This window comes from Pollachius pollachius, assembly GCF_949987615.1.
Source record: "Pollachius pollachius genome assembly, chromosome: 6".
Lineage (NCBI taxonomy): Eukaryota > Metazoa > Chordata > Actinopteri > Gadiformes > Gadidae > Pollachius > Pollachius pollachius.
Window position 1 is genome coordinate 4,028,830 of NC_136939.1, and position 22,500 is coordinate 4,051,329.

Genomic DNA, 22,500 nt, shown 5'->3' on the forward strand with positions numbered 1-22,500 from the left:
AGATCAGGGAATTCGGAGGGGTCTGGTCTCCAGATGTGAGTCTCAGCCCACATCTGTCTTCCACTGTCTTCCCACGTTCCCGTCTGCTGCCGATAGCCAGCGCTCCAGGATTCTCCAACTCCCGTTGCATTCAATGGAAATCAAGGGGTCCTCTGCCAAGGAGAGTCCTGGCCTCGAGAAACCCTCGTCCCCCTCCCTGAAACCGAGTGAATATCCATCCCCTGTGAGTGTGTGTGTGTGTGTGTGTGCGTGTGTGCACGTGTGACTGTGAGTCTGCGCCAAACCAGAAGGGAAGCCGTTCCAAGCACTAGTAATTGGCTCAGTCGTTGCGCATCCACAACAGAGTGTTCCTGCTTCCCCGGCAGCGCTCCGGCTGTATGACTGTGTTGTTGTATTGTTAGCAACGCGCACACAGTGGACACTCTGATGGAATGTCACCATGTAACTAGGCTCTGGGCTCCAGAGTCCCCTCAAGAGCCACAGACAGGGCTGACCGCTGTGAGCCCTCAGTTCTGAATGGGCAGACTACTACTAAGACAAAACAACAGAGGGAATGAGCAGATCAATTAGCAGCGCATTCAATGCTCTGTCAATGCCCCCACCCGCATAAAAACACCTCAATGGTAAGGGTTCGGCTGTGGCCGAGGAGTGGAGGAATACGGTGTTCGAGTAGTCAGGCTGAACAAACCCACAAGGTCACGTCATGAATCACAGTTCTGTTGTGAAACAGCAGCTAGTTATTCATCAGTGTGCCACGCACGTCGCTTGCCTGCGAGCACGGCGGCAGTGACTCAGAACCAACCTCACGACTCTTCGTGAGACTACTACTTACGATTTAGTTATTTAGCAGCCGCTAAGATCCATACCGTGAGTAACAGTGAAGTGTCCTGAATACACGCTTTTCATTCAGAGCGGAAGGACCTTCAAGGATGCCTAAGGGTACTGGGGCAGACCTCGGGGATCGAACCTACAACCTTGAGGCTGTGAGTGGAACGCCTACTACATAGGACATACAGGACACGGCCTTGGCTGAGGCACAGGTCACATGGCGGTTATGGTGATGACTCATTGGCCAGTTCTGAGAAACAGGTCACATGGGGGTTATGCTGCTCACTCATTGGCCAGTTCTGAGAAACAGGTCACATGGGGTTATGCTGCTCACCCATTGGTCAGTTCTGAGTAACAGGTCACATGGGGGTTACGCCGCTCACTCATTGGCCAGTTCTGAGAAACAGGTCACATGGGGGTTAGGCTACTCACCCATTGGCCAGTTCTCGTAGACGTGCTTGGCGATGTCGGCGGCCGAGTCGCTGGGGAGGAAGAGGAACTCTTTCGTCTTCCCGCTGACCAGGATCAGCCGGAGATTGATCTGGAAACACAAACACAAGCCATGGAGATCAGGATCGGTCACTATGGAACCCATTGATAACGGACAGGGTCAACCAGAGACCTCCTTCCAGCGCCGGAGACCATAATGAAGACTGTTCTGCTGGAACACCAGGGGCTTTAGGACCCTGAGGGCGCCTGGTTCCCACTAGGATACGTTTCCGAAAGGCCTACTGCTGAGAATACCCACTATAAGTTATTTCCTGCTCAGATTACCGGTAACCATCAAGAATTGTTCAGTAAACATAAGGGAACAGGATGTCGCTTCCTTGTATGAAGCAGAGTAATGATGACCGAAATGGACTCAACAAATCAGTTAAATCAATAACCAGACAAATTGACCAGATCATTGATGAATATAGTAACTGGAGCTGGACACTTTCAGGTCAATTCATTAATGATTTAGGCAATTATTACAGGAATAACGAGCGCATGTCGGCTCATGCGGTACGTTTGAACCATTGGACTCCATAACTAGTCAGGTTGACCGTCTTGGATAATGGCACAGAATCCAGTGGAGCCAGTCCATCGGCTGACATCACAACAGAGAACACTCAAACTATCACCACAACCACTGCCATCACAGAGGATATAAACAGCCTCATGACGACTTCATAACAGGACAATAACACAACATATATTGCTCTTTTATTAGGGCTAAGTGGCAGTGTTGACACCAGTGTGTGTGTCTGTGTGTGTGTGTTTGTGTGGGTGAGTGTTGAAACGGACATGTGGTGTGTCATTCCACCAGCTGAGCTGTCTGTGCGTAACGCAGGTTATTTTCAGCTTATCTCCTTCCTTGATGTGTGTTTGCTGAGCAGTGGTGTGCCTTTAAGAGCCAAAGGGCTGTCTGTGTGTGCCCACTCACTTTGGCTCTCTGTGCGTCAGTGTGAGTGTGTGTGCGTGTATCAGTGTGAGTGTGTGTGTGTGTGTGCATGGCACAGTCACGTGCCATGCCATTGGTCCAAGTGCGCTGCCATGTGCCTGCCTGTCGTCTACGGGGGATCTATAACACTGTAACCCCCCCCCCCCCCCGTCCCTCTGAGCCCTAGGCTAACAACCACACATACTACACACACACACACAAACACACACACACGCACACGCACATACACACACACACACGCACACATACACACATACAGACATACACATGCCTATACACACTCAGACATATACAAAGTCACATGCACACACACACACAAAGACATGCATACGCACACAGACACATACAAACAAAGGCAAACACACACGTACAAACACAGACACATACATACACACACACACACAAACACACACACACACTCACTGGTGGGCTACTGTGATGTAATGTACAGCGTACCAGCACAGAACTGGGATCTCTTTAAGCGTGTTATCAAATCAGCTTACAGTTCTAAGCGCAGACGCGTGCACATTCACACACGCGCACACACACACACAATACAACTGAATTTGACCTTTCACACTGATCCCAGCCTGAACATGACGGATGTATATGCGGGCTCAAAGAATGTATACTTTTCTACTCGCAAACCAATTTTTAAACCTCATCATGAATAGGTATGTATTTTATGTGTTTTTCAACACAACATCATTAAATAACAGAGAACATTTATAGAAATAGAAAATGTAATCTCCTCAGATTAACTCTGATTATGAATTGAGGGATCTCGTTTTCTGGCAAATTGAAAACCGCCGCCAATGCCAGCCAAACCCAAACCACAAATGAATTACAAACCCCACATAAAGCACAGGGTCACTTCACATCTGGCTGTGTTAGATATTTACCAAGCACATTACCTCATCACTACAACCTTCAGTCGCTCTCTGAATGGGAGTCCGAGCTCTCTCTGTCTCCCCCCCCCACACACTTTCACCAGGAGGTAGGCTGCGACATCTCCCTTGTTCTCTCTCTCTTCTCTCTTGCACACCCACTCTCTCTCACTCGCTCTCTCTTTCCACCACTTCCCATTTTACATAGTTCAGAAGATTCTACTGAAACGTTGTCGGGAAAAGGTTCAAGCTTTTCTCAGTGCACATATCCTGTTTTCATCGTTGGGTTGTTCTCTCAGTCCGTGTAATCTCTGTGGATGTTGATCCAGGAACAAAAACACTGCTACGCTTCAATCTACGCTTCCAACACTTAATCCACTTGAGTAACAACAACAACTAACAGCAGCTGCCCGGGACGCTCTTTTGTTTCTTGTGCATTATGTGTTAAGACTGCCTTAGCTGCCTTCTGTGTCTGTTTTCTGCCTCTGTGTGCGTGTGTGTGTGCGTGTGCGTGTATGTGTGTGTGCGTGTGTGTGTGTGTGTGTGTGCGTGCGTGCGTGCGTGTGTGTGTGTGTGCGTGCACGCGTGTGTGTGTGTGAGTGTGTGTGTGTGTAGGAGAGGTACTTGTTCCTGGATGGGTGCTGGATTTTTCATGAGATTCTGGGAAGGAATATCTGTGTGGGTGGTATCAGAGGAGAGGGGATCTGTGTGATGTCTGGTAAGGGACAGCATCGAACATTAGACCCACCATAACCTTGGTATCAAGAGATGGTCCATGTTGGACAAGGTATGAACAATTTTTTTCGGAAGATGATTTTTTGAATTTGTCTGGACCACGGGATGGTTCTGAACCCAGACGTGAACCCTTTCCACCAGGCAGTCCAGACCCATTAACTAATCACAATCAACAACATCCTTTTCCAGGAAGTTTTCGATCCATATCGTCCACCATCACGGAAACCACAACTCGATTGCACTCGGGAGGTTGACAGGAAAACTAAATGACTATTCCTCTATAGGAAGAAGAGGCCATCCTGACACTGTGATGAAGCGACACACAATCGTCACTGGGTTACACCGACTGGGTTACATCTATACATCTATACAGCGCTATAGACTAAGCCCTGGGGCATGGAAGCCGGCAAGGCTATTTTTAATATTGCATGGCCATTTGCCCTTGATGTATTTCGTTTTCTATACATTCTGAATTCCCTGTCATCAAGAACATTCGTCAAGCGTGTATAGTCACAACCAGTTAAGAATCACACACGTCATTTCATTGCTCTGCTCGCTGTTTATTGATTGACGGATCATTTCTAGTTTTCCGTGGTTGCATCGTTATCAGCCGTGATCTGCACATCTCACATTGTGCTCACTCCACATATCAAGCCATAACAGCCAGTCAGGGTCATAATCTATAGTCTATACAAACTGGTATTCACTAGCCTATCAGAGATCTCCCCCATTAAAGGGCAGGTCCGCGTTAACTCCCTGTATTTATGTCACTGGATCGAATGAAGGGAGATGGGGATTTTAATGTTCTGTTGAACTATCTCTGATATGTATGTTAGAAAGATCTGAATGAAGATGTAATGTATTGTTGTTTTATTGTGAGTATAAAATACACCTTAGTTATGTGGTTTGGCTGGTTAAGTGTGGGATGTGGGTTAATTGACTAACACTAACTTGGTTTAGCTTAGAGGTGGAGCCTCTCAGATCAGAGCCAGCCTGGTCGGCTATTAAAGACTGGTTGGAAATTTAAGCTTGGTTCATTGGGAGAGAGCAATGGTAAAGTCCATGATAGACTGAGATCAAGGGTCAGGGCAGTGTTGGTGTGTTAGTATGAGCGCTGTTGTCGGTATGAGCTTATTTTTATTATTATATTAAGGTCTTCCTTGACATCTATTGGGTACATGTTTGTTTCTATCCTCGTTCTTGCTTGTCAGTGCTGCGTTATAAAAAAAACAAAAAACTCAACGCCTGGCTCGAACCTCCAGCCAGTATTGCCCAACATCGCGTTTGCATATTCAGCAGGAAAGTGAGATAAATATCCAAATATTTACGTAAATTTCTTCTCCCTGCCTAAAGATACGCCGACACACACTTGTTTTGGTGGTTCTGTTTGGCCGTAAGAGGCACGGTAGTTGACTATCTCTTTCCATCGGGGTGGATATCTATAAACAGACAGGACCTTGAGCTCCCCAGACTCAGCTTATCATTAACTCCACCAATGTGATGCACTGAACAGTGTTTGGAGGCGTCATGGTTTTTCACCAACAAAACCACAAGGTACCAGTCATAAAAGCTATTACACATTAACCGGCTAATGTTGCTCCCCTGAGGGAATCACTGGGTAAATGACTTGTTGTTTCACTCTTTGATTTTAGATCTTCAGTTTCAAGAGATGAGTTTGCTGAAGATTAGTTTTTATCGGCCATATTCACCATTTAACGAACATCTTTATTTTAAATTAGGGATACTGATTCAGACTTTCTGTCGGACCGATAACCAATATTAGATACGAATAAATGTGCTTTAAAAAATGGATGAACCAACACAATTTCAAGCTTCAAGTGGTCTTGACTTATCGGCAGGGATATTTAAAAAAAAACAACATCTTAACTAGTTCAAATCCAGACTGAGTTTTGTCATGTTCCAACCTGCTATGTGAAGCCAGTGTGAGCATGTGCCACCAGCATTATTCAACACATTATTAAAACGAAATAATGGTATCAGTTATAAATATTTGTGTATCTATTCATGTCTTGACAGAACACCACCCCACCTCCTCCATGGCTGATCCACTGCTTCCTGCCTGGCAGCTGGCTCTGGGCGGCGCACACTACCTTTCATTCTGTCAATGTCTCTTTATCTCTCTCTCTCTCTCTCGCTCTCTCTCTCTCTCTCTCTTTTGCATAAGCCGTAGGTAGAACCGGTATTTCCATCCTGTCATTTCCTCAAATATTTGTTTTTTTATTTGATGAGGAAGAAAAAAAACACCTCCTGGATACCTGTGGACGTCACCCATGGCCACGCCCACAGCCACGCCTACAGCCACGGCCACACCCATGCCTACGCACTGTAGCGCATTCCTTTCTTCTGACGGACGCCAGGAGGATTCTTTTTGAGAACACCTTCTTGATGACTCTACCCTAAACTAAGCGACAAATTTCAGAAATGTGGCCTCCATTTCTAAACAAACAAAAATGCTAACTAGCCACGACGTCCCACTGAGAACAGCATACAGATTGAGCCTTTTATCATAACAAATTACCTTTCTGTTTTTTCCAGACAAAAAAGGGAAAAGATAGAAAGGTTTTCTATTCTTTTCGCTATCCAATCAGTGGCTGATTGAAAAAATAGAAAGGTTTGTTATGTTGTTATAATATAGGGTTGAAAATAGAAAGGTACTTTGTTATGACACAAGGTTCAATCCACGCTGCCATCTATTCAAACATGACAACATGGAGTCAATAGGGCCGCGTCGGGCTACCTGGGTGTCTATCCCCACGTATCTCAGGAACGCGTTCCACTGCATTTGAATAACATCTGCGGTTACCTCTACGTGCGAGCGAGTGACGTCTGACAGCCTTCCACCTGTGCCGTTGACATTAAGCTTTTCATTCCGTCCTTTTACGAGGAACCCGGGGAGCGACTGCAGGAGCGTCACAGTGAAAGCCCTTTTCCTTTCAATTCAGAGGTTGCGGTTGGAAATGAAAGCCGCAGGCAACAGCTGTCCCCATTTCAGTGCGGCTACATCGAGCTAGCTGCCAACTCTGCAAGACTAGACTGCTATTGGCATGCTCACTGGAAAACCTTCATTGAAGAGGCACGAGACAATGACATACAAACGAGCACCTAGAACGGCTGGATGTGTATGCTTGGGTTCTGCTTGCTTATCATATACAAACCACAGCCCCCTGATGCAGCCTTACGGTAGCCCCCCTGCGCCCTATATATTCAGCACCTGAGCACCACGGCAGACTAAGTCAAAAGGGGTTTCTGAAAAGCCCCTTGTAAACATTTCAAGACGGAGACTTTTTTTAGCCTGGATTAAGAGTCAGATACGATCTTGATGCCCAGGTGTGGAAGCAGAACCGCGTTGGTTGAGTGCGCTCGGAGAGCCGCGAGATGAGTACGGGAAGGCCCACATGAAGGGTGCGAGCCGTACGGTACAGGGTGAGGACTGCTCCTCTGTTGACACGTTTATAGACACAGGGGAACATGTAATCCAATTCAACACAATCACACGCAAACATTACAATCATATGCAAGCACAGGCAGGGAAACCTGATTACATTCACCAGGAATCATTGAAACAATGAAGACTACTGGGAAACGTTTGATAGGTTTGATGCGGAAATATGTGCAACACATACTAAATCCACCCACAAAGAGCTCCACTTAGATTCCGGTTTGATGAGGCTTCAGCATGCCTCTAGAGAGGCTGTTGTGTAACATCCTCTGTAAGATGGTTGTCAGTTAACAACAGAATCAACACAACAAAAGCCCAGCCTTCGACTAGTGTTAATGGCATTAAGCTCAGGTCTCAGAGCAGCTATGACGAGGTTGCTCGCCTCTGGACCAGGGCGACGTGGGGCACCTGGGCTCCGGCCTGTCACTGCGGGCGGACGCAGGCGGAGCGTCAGAGCTTTTTATATCGTTACTCAGACTGCAGCACAGGAAGGAACTGGTAATGAGACATCATCTGACATGAGATCTGCCAGGCTCATGACACTTAACAAATGACCACAGGAAATGAGGAGGGAAAGAGCAAGGATGTCTATCTTCTCGTGTGTGTGCGCGTGTGTCTGCGTTTGTGTGTGTGTGTGTGTGTGTGTGTGTGTGGGTGTGTGTGTGTGTGTGTGTGTGTGGAGATAGTCTGTGTCTCTGCCTCATTAAATTGAAGTACTGCATTACAGAACCCAACCCAAGTTCAAACTTCTTGTTTATATATGCAACCTCATAATGAATGGATTGTGCGTGTGCATCTTTGTACGTTTGTGTGTGTGTGTGTGTGTGTGTGTGTGTGCGTAAAAGCTAATGTCTAATTAGATTATAGTCATACTGTCTGGAACCCATGAAGGTTCCTCTTCTTCACGTCAACAGCAGAGTGGCGTTGGCTAACGGACATACTGTGTTTTCTCACACTTCACTGTCTAGTCTCTCTCTCTCTCTCTCTCTCTCTCTCTCTCTCTCTCTCTCTCTCTCTCTCTCTCTCTCTCTCTCTCTCTCTCTCTCTCTCTCTCTATCTCTCTCCAATCAGGGTGTGCCTCCAGACGCTCTTGTACAACAAAAGTGTCCCAAGAGCGACTGGTTGGTTCTTCTTTGCAGTGACATCTTCATCTTGCTCTGATCTTAGTCACAGAGTGGGGAGTTATCTTAAACTCAGTGGTAGACCAGGAATCGTAGAGGTTGCACACACAGATATATGTCAACATTCTCGAACTGAGGGAGGTGTCTCGTGGTCTTCAGAGCTCTGAGAGATCACATGCCTTTCTGCAGGTGCATTTACTCAAGAAATGTGTGTTTCAATTCAATTGCAGGACAAATATAAAAAAAGCAACTCTGTACTTCAGACGTCCATGTTCTTGATTAATGGTGGTTTGTAACGTTTCCTGGCATCTGCCTTAAGTGGGTACTTGAGGATCCCAACCGACCACCCATTCAGTCGGATTGTGTTTATGACTTCTGCAAACACAGGTCAGCTCAGCTAAACAGTGCACAAGTTGCCTGTGGGGATAGAGGTCCACTACAGATAGACTACTGACTACAGATGTCCACTACAGACTATAGAGGTCCACTACAGAATATAGAGGTCCACTACAGACTATAGAGGTTAACTACAGACTACAGAGGTCCGCTACAGACTATAGAGGTCCACTACAGACTATAGAGGTTAACTACAGACTACAGAGGTTAACTACAGACTACAGACTACAGAGGTCCACTACAGACTACGGATCAAGAGGAGTTGGATCACTATCATCAGCCGACGGTTCTGAATAGTTCACATCAGGGCTACTCCTGCCAGGTCATCACTTATCAAGAGCTAAAACCCCAGATATGACAAAAGTTAGCACTCGTTCCTTCATCGGCAGCTTAAAAGCCGTTTAAAGCCTTCCTGCTACATTAAGGACCGACCGTTCCCTGGTACCTGCTGTGGTGCAGGAGTGCCACATGCAACATGCATGAACCTCCAGCCCCAGCGTGGTCGGACTGCCCTGAGTCTCTCAGAAGTGGGACAGCCTTCAGTAAACTCTGAACACCCCGCTGCTGCACAGCCTCAACTGTACCGGTGCATCCGGTGTTTGTCACCAATACTGGGGAGTGTTGAAGCCAACGAAGAGATCTATGCACGTCCGTACTCGCAACACACACACACACACACGCACACAACACACACACACATCTCAGTTCCTCAATGAACGAGAGACTTCTGAAACCTCTTGACTCAGAGCTATATACGCTCATCCACATCCCCGGCCTCACCCAGGCCTCTGATGGCAGCTTATCACCGTTACAGAGGACAGACTGGTCTCCGGGTCTTAAATTGCAGGTCTCCTTCCCGGAGTGTTAGCACTATGCGGGCCCAACCTGCATCTCTGTTGCAATCTACCTCCAGCCAGACTGTCGTCGACCAAAGCAGAAGAAAGCGTTGAGAACCATTAGACGAACCCTGCAGCACACTGCTCTTATATAGGCTGGGCAGGGTTCGCCCTGAGTTGGAAAGTGGAGAAAAAGGATTGATTTCAGAAAGAGAAAGAATCTCCCTCCTGTGATCTTTAGAAACAAGACCAGCCGGAGCTGCCTGGATCACACTAACTTATTCCCCATCACTTGGTTGCTTGTAGGTTAAGGGGTGTGTTACACCTTAGACCTGGGGAGGAACAGGGGCGAATGTGTTGGATGAGGATGAGGGTGCAAATACAACCAGATTGCACCAAATATTTGATGTCATCTTTACTTCACCTCATCTTTGATTGCATTGTATCTATAACCTTCTTTGCCCCCAGTGCCAACCAACCTTTTCCAACACAGCTTCGTTATTGCCTTCTCCACGCCTCCCCTGGTCCCAAGCTGGGCGTATCAATAGCTACTGGCATGCGGCCGTGGGCGGTGCCAGTAGAAAGCCAACCGACAAACCCCTTTACTGATTACTGACACTAATACAACAATGATAATCACTAAGTCTCCATAAAACACAAAACACAAAGCTGTACACTGTAGCGGTATAACTCAGCACGTCGATAATGGACGACGGTGGGCGTGAGGAGAGGACGGAGGAAGAGGGATGTTCAGAGCGGCCGTTTGCGCAGTGGACGGGCTCTGCTGACAGACAGGCTGAGAGTGATGACGAGGTGATACGCTGCAGACCGAGACAAAGAGCTGGCACCTGCCAGCCACCGCCCAGCCCCCTGTCTCAGAGATCACAGATTGAGAGACGGACAGAGACAGAGTGAGACAGAGACAGAGTGAGACAAAGACAGACAGACAGACAGATTGAGAGACGGACAGAGACAGAGTGAGACAGAGACAGAGTGAGACAAAGACAGACAGACAGATTGAGAGACGGACAGAGACAGAGTGAGACAGAGACAGAGTGAGACAAAGACAGAGACAGACAGATTGAGAGACGGACAGAGACAGAGGGAGACAGAGACAGACACAGAGGGAGAAAGACAGACAGAGAGACCGAAACAGACAGACAGACAGACAGACAGACAGACAGACAGAGAGATAGAGATAAAGATTAACAAATCCTATCTATATCGTTATCTATACATATATAGATATAGCTCTAGATAGAGCCTAGCTAGATCTATAACTATATTTATAAATATCCGCAGGGTGCCTTTGGGGCGAGTGCTGATGCTTTGTGTTGGAAGCTGCAGAGCGAGATGTAAAATTGCATTTTCATGCTTCTATCGATTGTCTCCCTCTCCAGTCAGCGTCTAGACTTCGCTCGGAGCGAGGGCTGCACAATGCCCAGAGAACCCGCTCACAACAGCACCACATCCGCCACGGCTGAGCCACATACGGTACAAACGTATGTCCCGCACGGACAGACTATGACTGACTATGAATATGAGCTTATAAGCTATGTGCTTTTGTCTGTGTGAGTGGTAACTGCTCTGTTTTGATAGGTAAGGAATATCAGCTTATGAGGTAAGATGCTTATGTCTTATAATGTTAAAAGGTCAGTTTTAATAGGTTGTGAATATGAGCTTTTTAGGTAAGATGCGTGTGTTTTATCGTGTGAATCGCTAAGTTTTGATACGTTAAGAATATGAGCTAATGAGGCATGATGCTGGTGCTTGCGTCTCAGAATGTAAATTGGTTCATTTTTAAGGGTTGTTACTTTGGCTACAAGCTTTTGGTATTCCCTGGAGAAGGTGACCCCTTAAACATGCTCCCCCTTTTCTGACAACTACACGATGCTGGCAAAGGCAATCAATGAGGAGAACTCCAACGAACGCCAGCAGTTGGAACGGAGCCCCGGCGTTTAATGAGAGATTCTAGGTTCCACTGTTGCCGCGTCTAATCAGCCAATCAGGTCACACGGTCGGCAATGTGTCTCTTCCTCTTCCTGCTGGGAGAGTGTTAAACCAGGTGACTCCATGACGGTTGCCACGGCAGCAAACAGGAAGCCCAGCAGCTGGAGACGAACACACGGCCCCAGAGGGCAGCTCCCGGGGGGGTTGGGGAGGGGGACGACCACCCAGGGAGACGGAGACAGCGCAGCCCACCCCATCCCCGGGCCCTCCCCACTTCAAAGCCCGCTACCGTGGTTGGCGGGTGTTGTGTGTTTCACACTCACTCGCCCCCCCCCCCCTCGGTCCCAGGGGAAAGGCCTGAAGGCTGTGAAGGGGGGGGCCTCCGGCGTCGAGTTAGGCATTAGAACCCCCCCCCCCCCCCCAAAAAACATAGCCACACACACAGACACACTAACACACACACTCAGAGGTGGTCTCTGTAGCACCCAGCCCATACCCCTGTGGGCCGGGTAGTGGCTGCCTGTGACCTTTTCCAGGTTGTCACCGATAAGTACAATCACAGATGCAGTTTACCATGGTTTCCTGTGTGTGATTTTGTGTGTGTGTGTGTTATTTTTGTGGGATTTTGTGTTTGTCGTGTGTGTGTGTGTGTGTGTTTGTTTGTGTGTATGTGTTTGTCGTGTGTATGTGTTTGTGTGAGTGTGTGTGTGTGTGTTTATCTGTGTGTGTGTGTGTGTGTGTTTGTTTGTGTGTATGTGTGTGTGTGTGTGTGTTTATCTGTGTGTGTGTGTGTGTGTGTGTGTGTGTGTGTGTGTGTGTATGTGCGTGTGTGTGCGTGGTGTGTGTGTATGTGTGTGATGGCGTTTGACTTTCTAGCACGTCTCTTCTCAAGCTCAGAAAAGAAACGCGAGTTAGAATGAATGAATTAGTTAATCATACAGATTTTCCTCCTTCCTCGAAGATGTGACCAATATGGAACCAGGCTAAATATCAGTGTGATATTGAGCCCCTTTTTTCAAGTAATGAGCATCAGTTGCCTCTATGCATTTAGCACGCATGTCTTTTTGTGGCCCCAACTCCTCAGACTTGTGCCTCCCTGGTCACGCAGGCCTCCTTTGGGACGGCCTCAGCTCAGGGCCCTCCATGTCATGCAAGACAGATGCAAAGCATATTGACCAGCACTGGTCCCAAGCCATCGCTGATCCTGCTCTGGACTCCTAGATGCTGAATCTGGAGGAGGGGAGGAGAGGGAACGGAGCTGGAGCGAGGGTCAGAAGCAGAGCGGCCATGTTCAGTGCAACGCAGTCTCTCTGTGTCTCTCTGTGTGAGTGTGTCTCTCTCTTCTTTCACTATAAGAGTGGTGCCCTACAGTCTTGGCCCATGTGATTTGCTCTTTAAGGACAGAAGAAGAGGTCTGTCTGAGCTTAATAGAAAAAGGAAACACTGAGACAGAGACAGAGACAGAGAGAGAGAGAGAGAGTTACTTTCTGGTAGAAACGCCGGGATCTCTGACTTCTCCTTTCTTGTTCCTTTTCACAGTATTCCTAAAGGAACAGTGCTGCTTTAACCCCCTGGTCCGGTCTAGGTACCAAGGATATAAAGATAAGAGTATTGAATAAATATTTCCCTGGTGGGCACTTTTATCCATGGGTGCACCCATTGTGAGCGCGGGGCGCCCACCTAATCTGACCTCAGAGCCCCTGCGGCTCTAATGGAGTTCTACACAGTTGAGCGAGACAGGACCGTTTGCCCATCACCAGACAGAAGACACTTAAAGCAGCAGTGTAGTTCTTCCGAGACAGTAGGAAGTGTATCGGGTGTCTTTGGGTGCAATGCATGCTGGGACGCCATCAGCAACTCTCGACATCAACGATTAAACACTTGGGACTTTGAGTCCAGTCTTTGGAGATTCATCGGCTCAAAATGGTAAAGTAGGGCTCATGAGGAGAATGGAACAGCCTGTTCACCGAGAAGTCTGAACAAGTATGACTGGCTGCCGTAGCAGAATCGAGGGGAAGGTCGAAGGTCAGGCAGCGGTGCAACGGCGGAGGCTCCAGGAAGTAAGAGTTGTGTAGCCGCAACACTTGTGGTCGGTTCTAAGAGGCTCCCTTGTCTCGAGTGTGTAGATGATTCTGTGATGGAGGCAGAAGGAAGTCTTTCTGTGAAACCACAGGAGAGACGAGAAGAGAAAGTCTTCTCAGGGTTTCTACACTGTATTTACAAAAGACACGGTGACACCCTGTCTCAAAACTACTTTTTGAAAGATGTTGTGAAATGGATGTCAACGGAAACAGTTCACTGTTTTGGTGGGCCACCAAGACTTTTCACCATCATTATTAAAGCCTTAAACTAAAAGGAAGGTTATTACGTTAATCTCCCATAATCGGATTATGTTTTTTATGGTCGTTTTAATGGATTTGCGACACCCTTCACGAGACGCACATTGCAGACATTCCCAAATTGACATTGACGAGGCGAGCCCAGTGCGGCGGAGCCTCTGCTTGGAGGCCTTCCCAGAGGAACGGGAGGTCACTCAAGGAGGATTTCTTGGTACACTACGGCACCGGCCAAGATTAACAGTAGAGCCTCAGAATCCACCGAGAGGCGATGCAGCGAGTGTGTGTCTATGTGTGAGGCGATGCAGCGAGTGTGTGTCCACGTGTGTGTTCCAAATTCGACCGAGACAGCCAGCCGGCCCGCCGTTAAGTGTACGCGCCGTCCTCCAGAGGAGAGGAAGCCAGCTCAGTGGGGAACGGTTAGGAGTCTGGCGGAGGTCGAGCGAGCGTCAACAGGACGTGATGCCAGGGGAGAGCGAAGGGGGGGGGGGGGGGGCTAGGGACCCAATCAAGATCTCAGAGTCAGGTCCCAAAGAGCCTGCGACAAAATGTACACAGATGACATAAGCAGCTGGGGCGCTCTGTTCTCACAGAGGATGCGATGCAGCCTTGGGGATGTCTTTCCGGTTGGCCGCGATGCACACCAAGGCATTAGGAGTCTGTTTACTCATGGAGCCCAGATGAAAGGCTGGGACGGAGAGCCTTTGAGAAGGGTTCAGGGTTGAACTAAGCCTGGGTTGGTCCTGATAATCTGTGAGATGAAGTGGACGTCCTGCTTGGATTAGGACTCAAATAGGTACCTGTTATTCGCATAGCTTCCGTAATAGGTGATGTGGTAATGGCTACCCAGTTCACCCTATGTAAGCAAGCCCTGGCTAATCCGGTCTCGCAGGAAAGTCTGTTTGTTTTGGAGTCTTGGGTTAGGAAAGAACGCAGAAGTTGTACAATGTGCGAATGCCTAGCAACTGTCGCTTTGATACGAGCCCGATGAAAAGGCACCACAGTGCAAACAACACACATAGTGGTTGTACTTCTTGGTGATTTGTTAACGTTACTATGTTCAATATTGCTTTGGGCATTCTCCTGTTAGTACAATGCAATTAACAGCCAATAAAAACCAAACTTCTTAAAATGATCTAAGAACGGAATGATATAGTTTCTGATGCATTGAGCCGCAAACGTTACGTATTTCCACTTGAAAGACGACTCCAGTGATGAATCGATAATCTATATTTGATTGATTCGTTTGATTGATTCGTTTTCTGTCGATCAACTAATGAAATAACCGACTGATTATCATAGCCATAATAATAAGTATAACACCATCTTAGTGGTGATGACAAATCAGGAAGACCAAAAAGAACAAAGACCAGAGTGAAAACCCTGTATGTGACGTCCTGTTTGGCCTTCGCCCTCGGCCCGGGCTCGGTTTCCCTGGGAAACATCCGATTGGCCGTAATAAGCCACCTGAGTCGTCTGCACCTTTGACCCCCTACTCTGAGGCAAACGCCCGCCCTGGGCCTCGGGCCATCCCATAGTGACCCTCTCCTTTCCCTGAGTGTCTTCTGTCTGTCGTCTGCACTGTGTGTCTGACCGGACCTGCTGACCCTAGGGGACTGCAGTGAGCAGCCAGAGGTCTGGCCTGCACCGGGCTGTCCTTGAGGCACGTCTGGTCAAAGAGGCGGAGCCGCTGTTATTCCAGAGGCAGTTCTCTGTGACCGAGAGGTAGACTAGACACGCGTACACACTTTCCCTCCTCTCCACCCGTGTTTGGATTCTTTAGAATTCGCCGTCGCCGAGTGTTTTCTTTCCGACGGGTTCCTGGGTGTTGCCTGGCCCCTTTGAGGGCGCGGTGCCGGGCGGTGTCGTCTGAATTCTGAAGTCTGACCTCGGGAGCTGTGCGGCCCTGTGAGACCGTGATAAAGGCCCTGCAAGGGAACACACTGGAACCGGGGCCGAGTGTTGGATAGGCCAGCGCCGAGTAGCCTTAATATAAATACGTTTTCGCTCTAAAGGGAAATTGTTTCCAGTGCTGCTGAAAGACTTCTTTATTGAGCTTCCACACACACACACACACCCCCCTCCCGCCAGCAATAGCATGGGCAACACAGGGCACTCTTGAAGGGAAAATGACACGCTTTTCCACGTGGCTACTGTAGCACATGAGTAGTCCACAGTCCTCAACAATGAGTGGTGTTGTGTGTGTGCGACTGTGTCCCTCTCTGTTGTCCTAATTTTGGGAGAAGCGTCTCTTTGAGAGGCCCGGGGTCACAGAGTGACAGACAATCAAACAACAAAGCATTGAGTAGAAAGTGGCTGGCAGCGGTACCATGAGCTCAAACCGGGATTCACAGTCCTTATAGAGACGGAGGAGATCGAATCACGCGTTCATTGGAAACCGGCGGTCACCAATTAGGCTGTGTTATTTCCGGCCAATAATAAGGAAGCTTTTATAGCAGTGAATGATAACGCCAACCCACCCTCACTCTGTTTAGATGAATACATCAGCACGGCAGACCGGCTGTATGGGCTGCATGGTGTTACTTACAGAATTAGGTCTAATTAACAGTCTGAGTGGACTGATCGTTCTGAAGAGGGCCGAAGGGGAAGACGTGGTAACACACACGCACACACAAACACACCAACACACATACACACACACACACACATAGGCCTCGTTCACACTGCAAGCTAAAGTGGTCCAAATCAGACAAACAGGAAGACGGAGAGGCAGACAGAGAGGCAGACAAAAAGACAGTGGGACGAAGAGACAGACAGAGAGGCAGACAGATAGACAGAGAGACAAATAGAAAGACAGAGAGAGACAGACAGATAGACAGAGAGACAAAGAGAAAGACAGAGAGAGACAGACAGCCAGCCACAGAGACCGACAAACACAACAGACAAATGTGACTCAGATCGGATTTCTTCCTAACATTGTGAACAGCAAAAAGTCCCATGGAACCTGATCTTTCCAATTCTGATTCGGGCCGCGTTCATATGAACGAAATCAGATACAGCTCTGTTTGTTCATCATACTTGAATTCATGCAACGTCTTGATAACCGTATGACGTCGGTTACATTACGCGGTTCCACAGCGGGCCATCGCGGACTAGGAAAGTATGAATGCAGCATAAGGCGCGCAGTGTGAACGGAGTCACAGACGCAATGTTCTGGTACTTTCCAATGAGATTTGATCAAATTTGTAGTAGCCAGCTGCCATTCATTAAACCATGGTCGCAGAGTCAAACAAAGTGGCGTTCAGACTGAGCAGCCCTCGTGTTTTCAACACCTCCACGATCCAAACGAGAGTAACGACTTCCTTGACGACGTTGCTGTGGCAAGCGCAGCATATGTCAGCTTATTTTCTCTTTTACAAAAGACTACTTCTGTACTCGCTTCTGCTTTCACTGCCGGCCAACCATCACCCCCCCCCCGGCCCCCAAACCCACAGGGGAGCAAAGTGAAGATTCACTCTGTACTGAGACGTGAGGTTGTGAGCTATATTATTCTGTCATCATATTCCCAAACAATCCATTTTTGCTCCTGCGTGACTTTGTAAGCATTATCATCTTACACATAATGTACACAATCGGACAGCCCGTCTCCGCTGACCTCCTGTTATATATGGCTACTCTTAAGCGGTCGATGAGTCTGCAATGACTGCAAACGATTACAAAAACAGGGGCTGAAAACCAAAGAGGTGACCTTTAGTCATCCCTTTGTAAGCTTTGACCCCAGAGGACAGCAATAGGAGCTCCGCAGTAGGCTGGATGAAAACCCTGGGGCGGTAAAACCACGCAGTAAATACCCTCCGACCACCAGAAGATGAGGGGCTGCCCGTTAAACACGATGAGCGATTAAGACGACAGCGGAGCGCCCCCCCTCCCCAACAGAAAGCTCTTTGGTTTCTGGTCGTCTTGGACGCCGTGGCAACAGAGTGCATTCTTCGGGCTGGTCACGACCACGCTGGCAGACAGAGATGTCGATCACACGGGGGCAACTCCGTATGACACACTCACGCACACGCACGCACACATGCACACAAACGCAAACACAAAGACACATGCAGGGACGCAAGCACGCACACACACACACAGCATGCACGCATCCAAAAACACACAAAAGCAAACACACACGCAACCATGCACACACAGCCATGCACACACACACACACACACAAACACACACATAACCGACACACACACAAGTACTCGCGCGTGACTACAAAAATGTTTCTTCGCGGCAGGTTAAGAATTCAATAACGTCATTATCATTCTGGACATGAATCCACTCGACACTGGGCTGGCATGCAGGACACACACAACACAATGTTGGCCATAGGTGGTCCCCCCCGGGCGGGAGGGTTGCGTGGTTGTTTGTGCGTCGGGGCGTGCGTGGTGGAGAACAGGAGTGCTGACTAACATGTGCATCAGCCTTGAAGGAAGCTCTGTGGCTGTTGTTGAGCTTCGGTTTAGCAGCAGGGGAATGCACACACAAGCGCACGCCCACACACACACGTACTTCATTGTGTTGCGTATGTGATCAATGCATGTTAGTTCTGCTTTGTGGACGTGTATCAATACCTGCTTGTTCGCCTCCGCACGTATACCGCGGTAAGATGAGGCGTTGGCGGGGAAAACGTTATTTTCAACTGATGATCTCAAGCCATGTGCAATATGCAATATTATCTGTTAGGACAGGTGCCAAAGGACTGGCACTACAGACTTTTTTCAAAGATCTGGGTGATGAAAATACATCTAATCCAGATCTAATCTAAGGGATCTGTGTTTATAACTGTGAAACATCAGCTGGAAATGGTCAGTTTGCCAACGCTGTCTGTTGACTAGAAATAAAAACCAATCAAACAGCAGGGGCCCCACACACACAGACAGACACACACGCACAGACACACACACACACACACACACAGACACACACACTGACACAAAGACACACAGACAGACGGATGCACCTCGCAAGCGCCGACAGACCAGTGCACGCACACACACACACACACACACACACACACACAATTGACCTAAAGGACAGCCACGGTGTACCTTTGGAGGGTCAGCAGCGCTGGGAGGCGGTACGTACATGTGTACGTATGTGTGTACGTGTGTGTGTGTGTGCATTTATGAGTGCATCAGCCGCTGGACGGGGACAGGATGATGTCATCGCACCCTTGAGGACAAGTCAAATCCAAGGAGGACTCAGATCTGTGTCGCTCTGCCTGTCTGTCTCTCGGTTTTTCTTTCTGTCTGAACGTCTGTCTGAGTATCTGTCTAGCTGCCTCCCTGTCTCCTTCTCTGTTTGTCTGCCTTCTATTTCTGTCTGTCTGCCTGCCTGCCTGCCTACCTGTCTGTTTGTGTGCCCCTCTGTCTGTCTGTCAGTCTCTATGTCTGTCTGCGAGTTTATTTGTCTGCCCCATGTCTTTCTCTCTGTCTGCCTGCCTACCTGTCTGTTTGTCTGCCCTATGTCTCTGTCTGTCTGTCTGTCTGTCTGTCTGTCTGTCTGTCTGTTTGTCTGCCCTATGTCTCTCTCTGTCTGTCTGTCTGTCTGTGTGTTTGTCTGCCCTATGTCTCTCTCTGACTGTCTGTCTGTCTGTCTGTCTGTCTGCCTGCCTGCCTGTCTGTCTGTCTGTGTCTGTCTGTCTGCCTGCCTGCCTTCCTACCTCTCTGTCTGTCTGCTGCTGAGCTCAGCAGTAAGGGAGACTGGGTGGTCTGCTATCAACACCCCTACCTCCCACTGGGGTCTCTGCTGCCCACACACCTCACCTCTGACCTCTGACCTTGCCTGACCTTTGTGTGTGTGTGTGTGTGTGTGTGTGTGTGTGTGTGTGTGTGTGTGTGTGTGTGTGTGTGTGTGTTTGTGTAGCCTATGGGCTGCTCACTGGTATTGTCTGTAAAAAAAATTGCTAGCAAAGCAAACCTTAGAACACAATCCTTTCCGACATATAAAAGTACTTATTTATAATGATTTATAACATATCCTCTCTCTATCTCTCTCTCCTCTTCTCTCTCTCTATCCCTACTGTATTTCTCTCACTGTCAACTATCAATAGTTTGACACACAAACACACACACACACACACACACACAGGTCCTCCCGCGCGCCTGAGCGTGGCGGTGGAGCTCTGAGCTGACCTCTCCCCCCCCCCCCCCCCCCCCCCCCCCCACCTCCAGAGGCCGGCTTGGGGGCAGCAGGCAAGCGACGGGGGCGGCACCACCAGGGAGCTTGGCACCGACGCTGCCCTCACCCCCTCACCCCCTCACCCCTCTCTATACCTCCTCTCCATACAGGCCTCCGAAGGGCATCGTTACCCAGGGCCTGCCTTTGTCCGGTCCAAGTCTCGTGGCCCTGAGTAAATGGCTAAGCCCCTGGTGCTGCTGGGGTTTGTAATAATTGACTTTGAGAGGGCTTCTTCAGCCGGGGGGAAGGGGCTTTGATTGGGATGGTTTAGGGTCTCGTTCCTTTGCTGCTGTCTGTATGTTTACTGCTACTTGGACCATGCGGCACCTCCGCATAGCTCATAGCTCAGCTCTTTAACACAGCAGAGCTCTAACCCGATTGGATACTTCCATAGGGTATTCAATAGTAGCAACAGTAGTAATAATAGTCAAACAAGGGGGGGGTGTCTGTAACCGTGGTTAAGGGCTATACAAATGTAATTTAATAAAATTGAATTCAATTGAATACACCCCACATTCACACCGTACTCCGTTGGGAGAAGCATGCGTCGATTGTGGCTGTTTGGCTGATTGTTGCCAGGAGCAGTTTTATTACAGATTGTTTGATTTCCCTCGCGTAAGTTGAGTTATAAAGGGCTTTAACACCCTTATGACGCGTTATAGCTAGACAGCCTGGCTTTTAGTGGGCCACATAGGTCAATCATAGCCTACTTCAGCGTCAACATCCTGCCACTGTGACAGCTGCCTCCCATAACACACAACACTGCTATAACTTGACAGCCTGCTTGATCTCTGGATTGGAGGGCATAATTCTTGATTTACCCGTTCTATACATAGACATGATATGCGCCATGGACTCGCCGTAGAATCAACAGCACAACAAACACTTTGCCGAAGGAGGGGAGGCTGCATTTTTGCGTGGTATGACATAATGATATGTTGGTCGGTCGTGCTGATTATTGCCTGTTTGTGTGTGTGTGTGTGTGTGTGTGTGTGTGTGCGTGCGTGCGTGTGCGTGTGCGTGTGTGTGTGTGTGTGTGTGCGCGCCAATGCAACTGATCCGCCACACCGTCTCCCAGTTCAACTGAGTGCCTATCCTACATCAGACCGACTGGTGTGCGACTTTGTCTCAGGCCTGGTCTTATTATGATGCAGTAGTAGTGTGCGTTAAGAATAAATAAAAAAGTCGGCAGCATGATCGGAACTCCGATGAGCCGCGCACCACGGTGATGTTGTGGAGCCGTAAGGCGGGACTCAGGTCAGCCCTGCTCCGGTCGGCCGGTGGGTCAGAGCTCCAGAGGTACCGATGTGGTCCTTACCATGTCCGCAGGGGTGCTGGTCGTCATCCTGAAGGTATTCCTCGCAGTCCTCGGAGGATTCACACGATAGGTGCAAACACCAGTATTCCTCCTTGTATCGTTTGGTCTTAAACCTCGCTGTCAGCAGCACTGGAGTCGGTTTATCGCAGGTGATGATCGGTTCAGTCGATCCCAACGACGATGTGGTCCAACCAGAACTACAACGTTTCGGCTCTATTGCACAATCATGGTTTCCGTTGCTTTCCTACGCGAACACCGGTCCTTTGGTACTATAATTAGAGGCGATCAGAAGCCACACGGGTGGAGGGCCTAGGTCGACCCTCCGGAGGTAAAACAAATGTCTTTGGGAAATTTCCCTACACGCGAAAATCAAAGACCGTAGGTGAGGAGCGCTGCAACCGGACACAGAGCGCTGTAGTCCCGCAAGGTGACTGCCTTACCGCCGCTGACTGGGAGTTCCGTGTTTACCAGTAGGTCTGCTCGTTCGCCGAAAACCCGGAGCTTATTGTCTGTAAGGTCACAGATTGCTTCTCTGACCCTTCGAGACCCTTTTGACTGTCATTCTAGCCTCAGAACATGGCGGCAGTTCACACAGGGACGAGAGGAGTGCGGAGTGAGACGGGAGCGGGTAAGACCGACGAGGCTCGGAGGGGAAGCGGCTGCACACGCCTCCGTCTCCGAGGGAGGGGTTGGGAGCCGCTCCAAAGGATCAGTGTAGCACTACATTATGCATTACGTTTGGTATTGAGTAAATGTTTCTGGCATATACATGTCAGGACCTTATCTGGATATTGTGCTTAGAATATGCTGCCATTTTTTTCAATGTAGACAGGAGAGAGAGGGCTGCAGTGTTGTGCCTACCCAGTACCCACTACTGCTGTGTTAGATTAATATCTTATTTGGTGTATAGGCCTATGGATTACATTACATGTGAATATATTTGTCTACTATCGAGAAAAAAGAATAAGAGATAAAACAGTTTTAATAGGCCTA

The 22,500-nt window shown here is 48.6% G+C and overlaps 1 protein-coding gene across 1 annotated transcript in view; it reads right to left on the reverse strand.

Annotated features, from left to right (window-relative positions):
* The window catches only part of ubl3a (ubiquitin-like 3a), a 26,678-nt gene extending 4,537 nt beyond the window's left edge, over window positions 1-22,141 (reverse strand). The window contains exons 1-2 of the mRNA XM_079738874.1: window positions 21,508-22,141; window positions 1,261-1,369 (exon numbers count right to left, since the gene is read on the reverse strand). Coding sequence (XP_079595000.1) covers window positions 1,261-1,369; window positions 21,508-21,534 — 136 coding nt within the window. The 5' untranslated portion in view covers window positions 21,535-22,141. The remainder of the gene's footprint in view (window positions 1-1,260; window positions 1,370-21,507) is intronic.
* Between the last annotated feature and the right edge of the window lie 359 nt (window positions 22,142-22,500).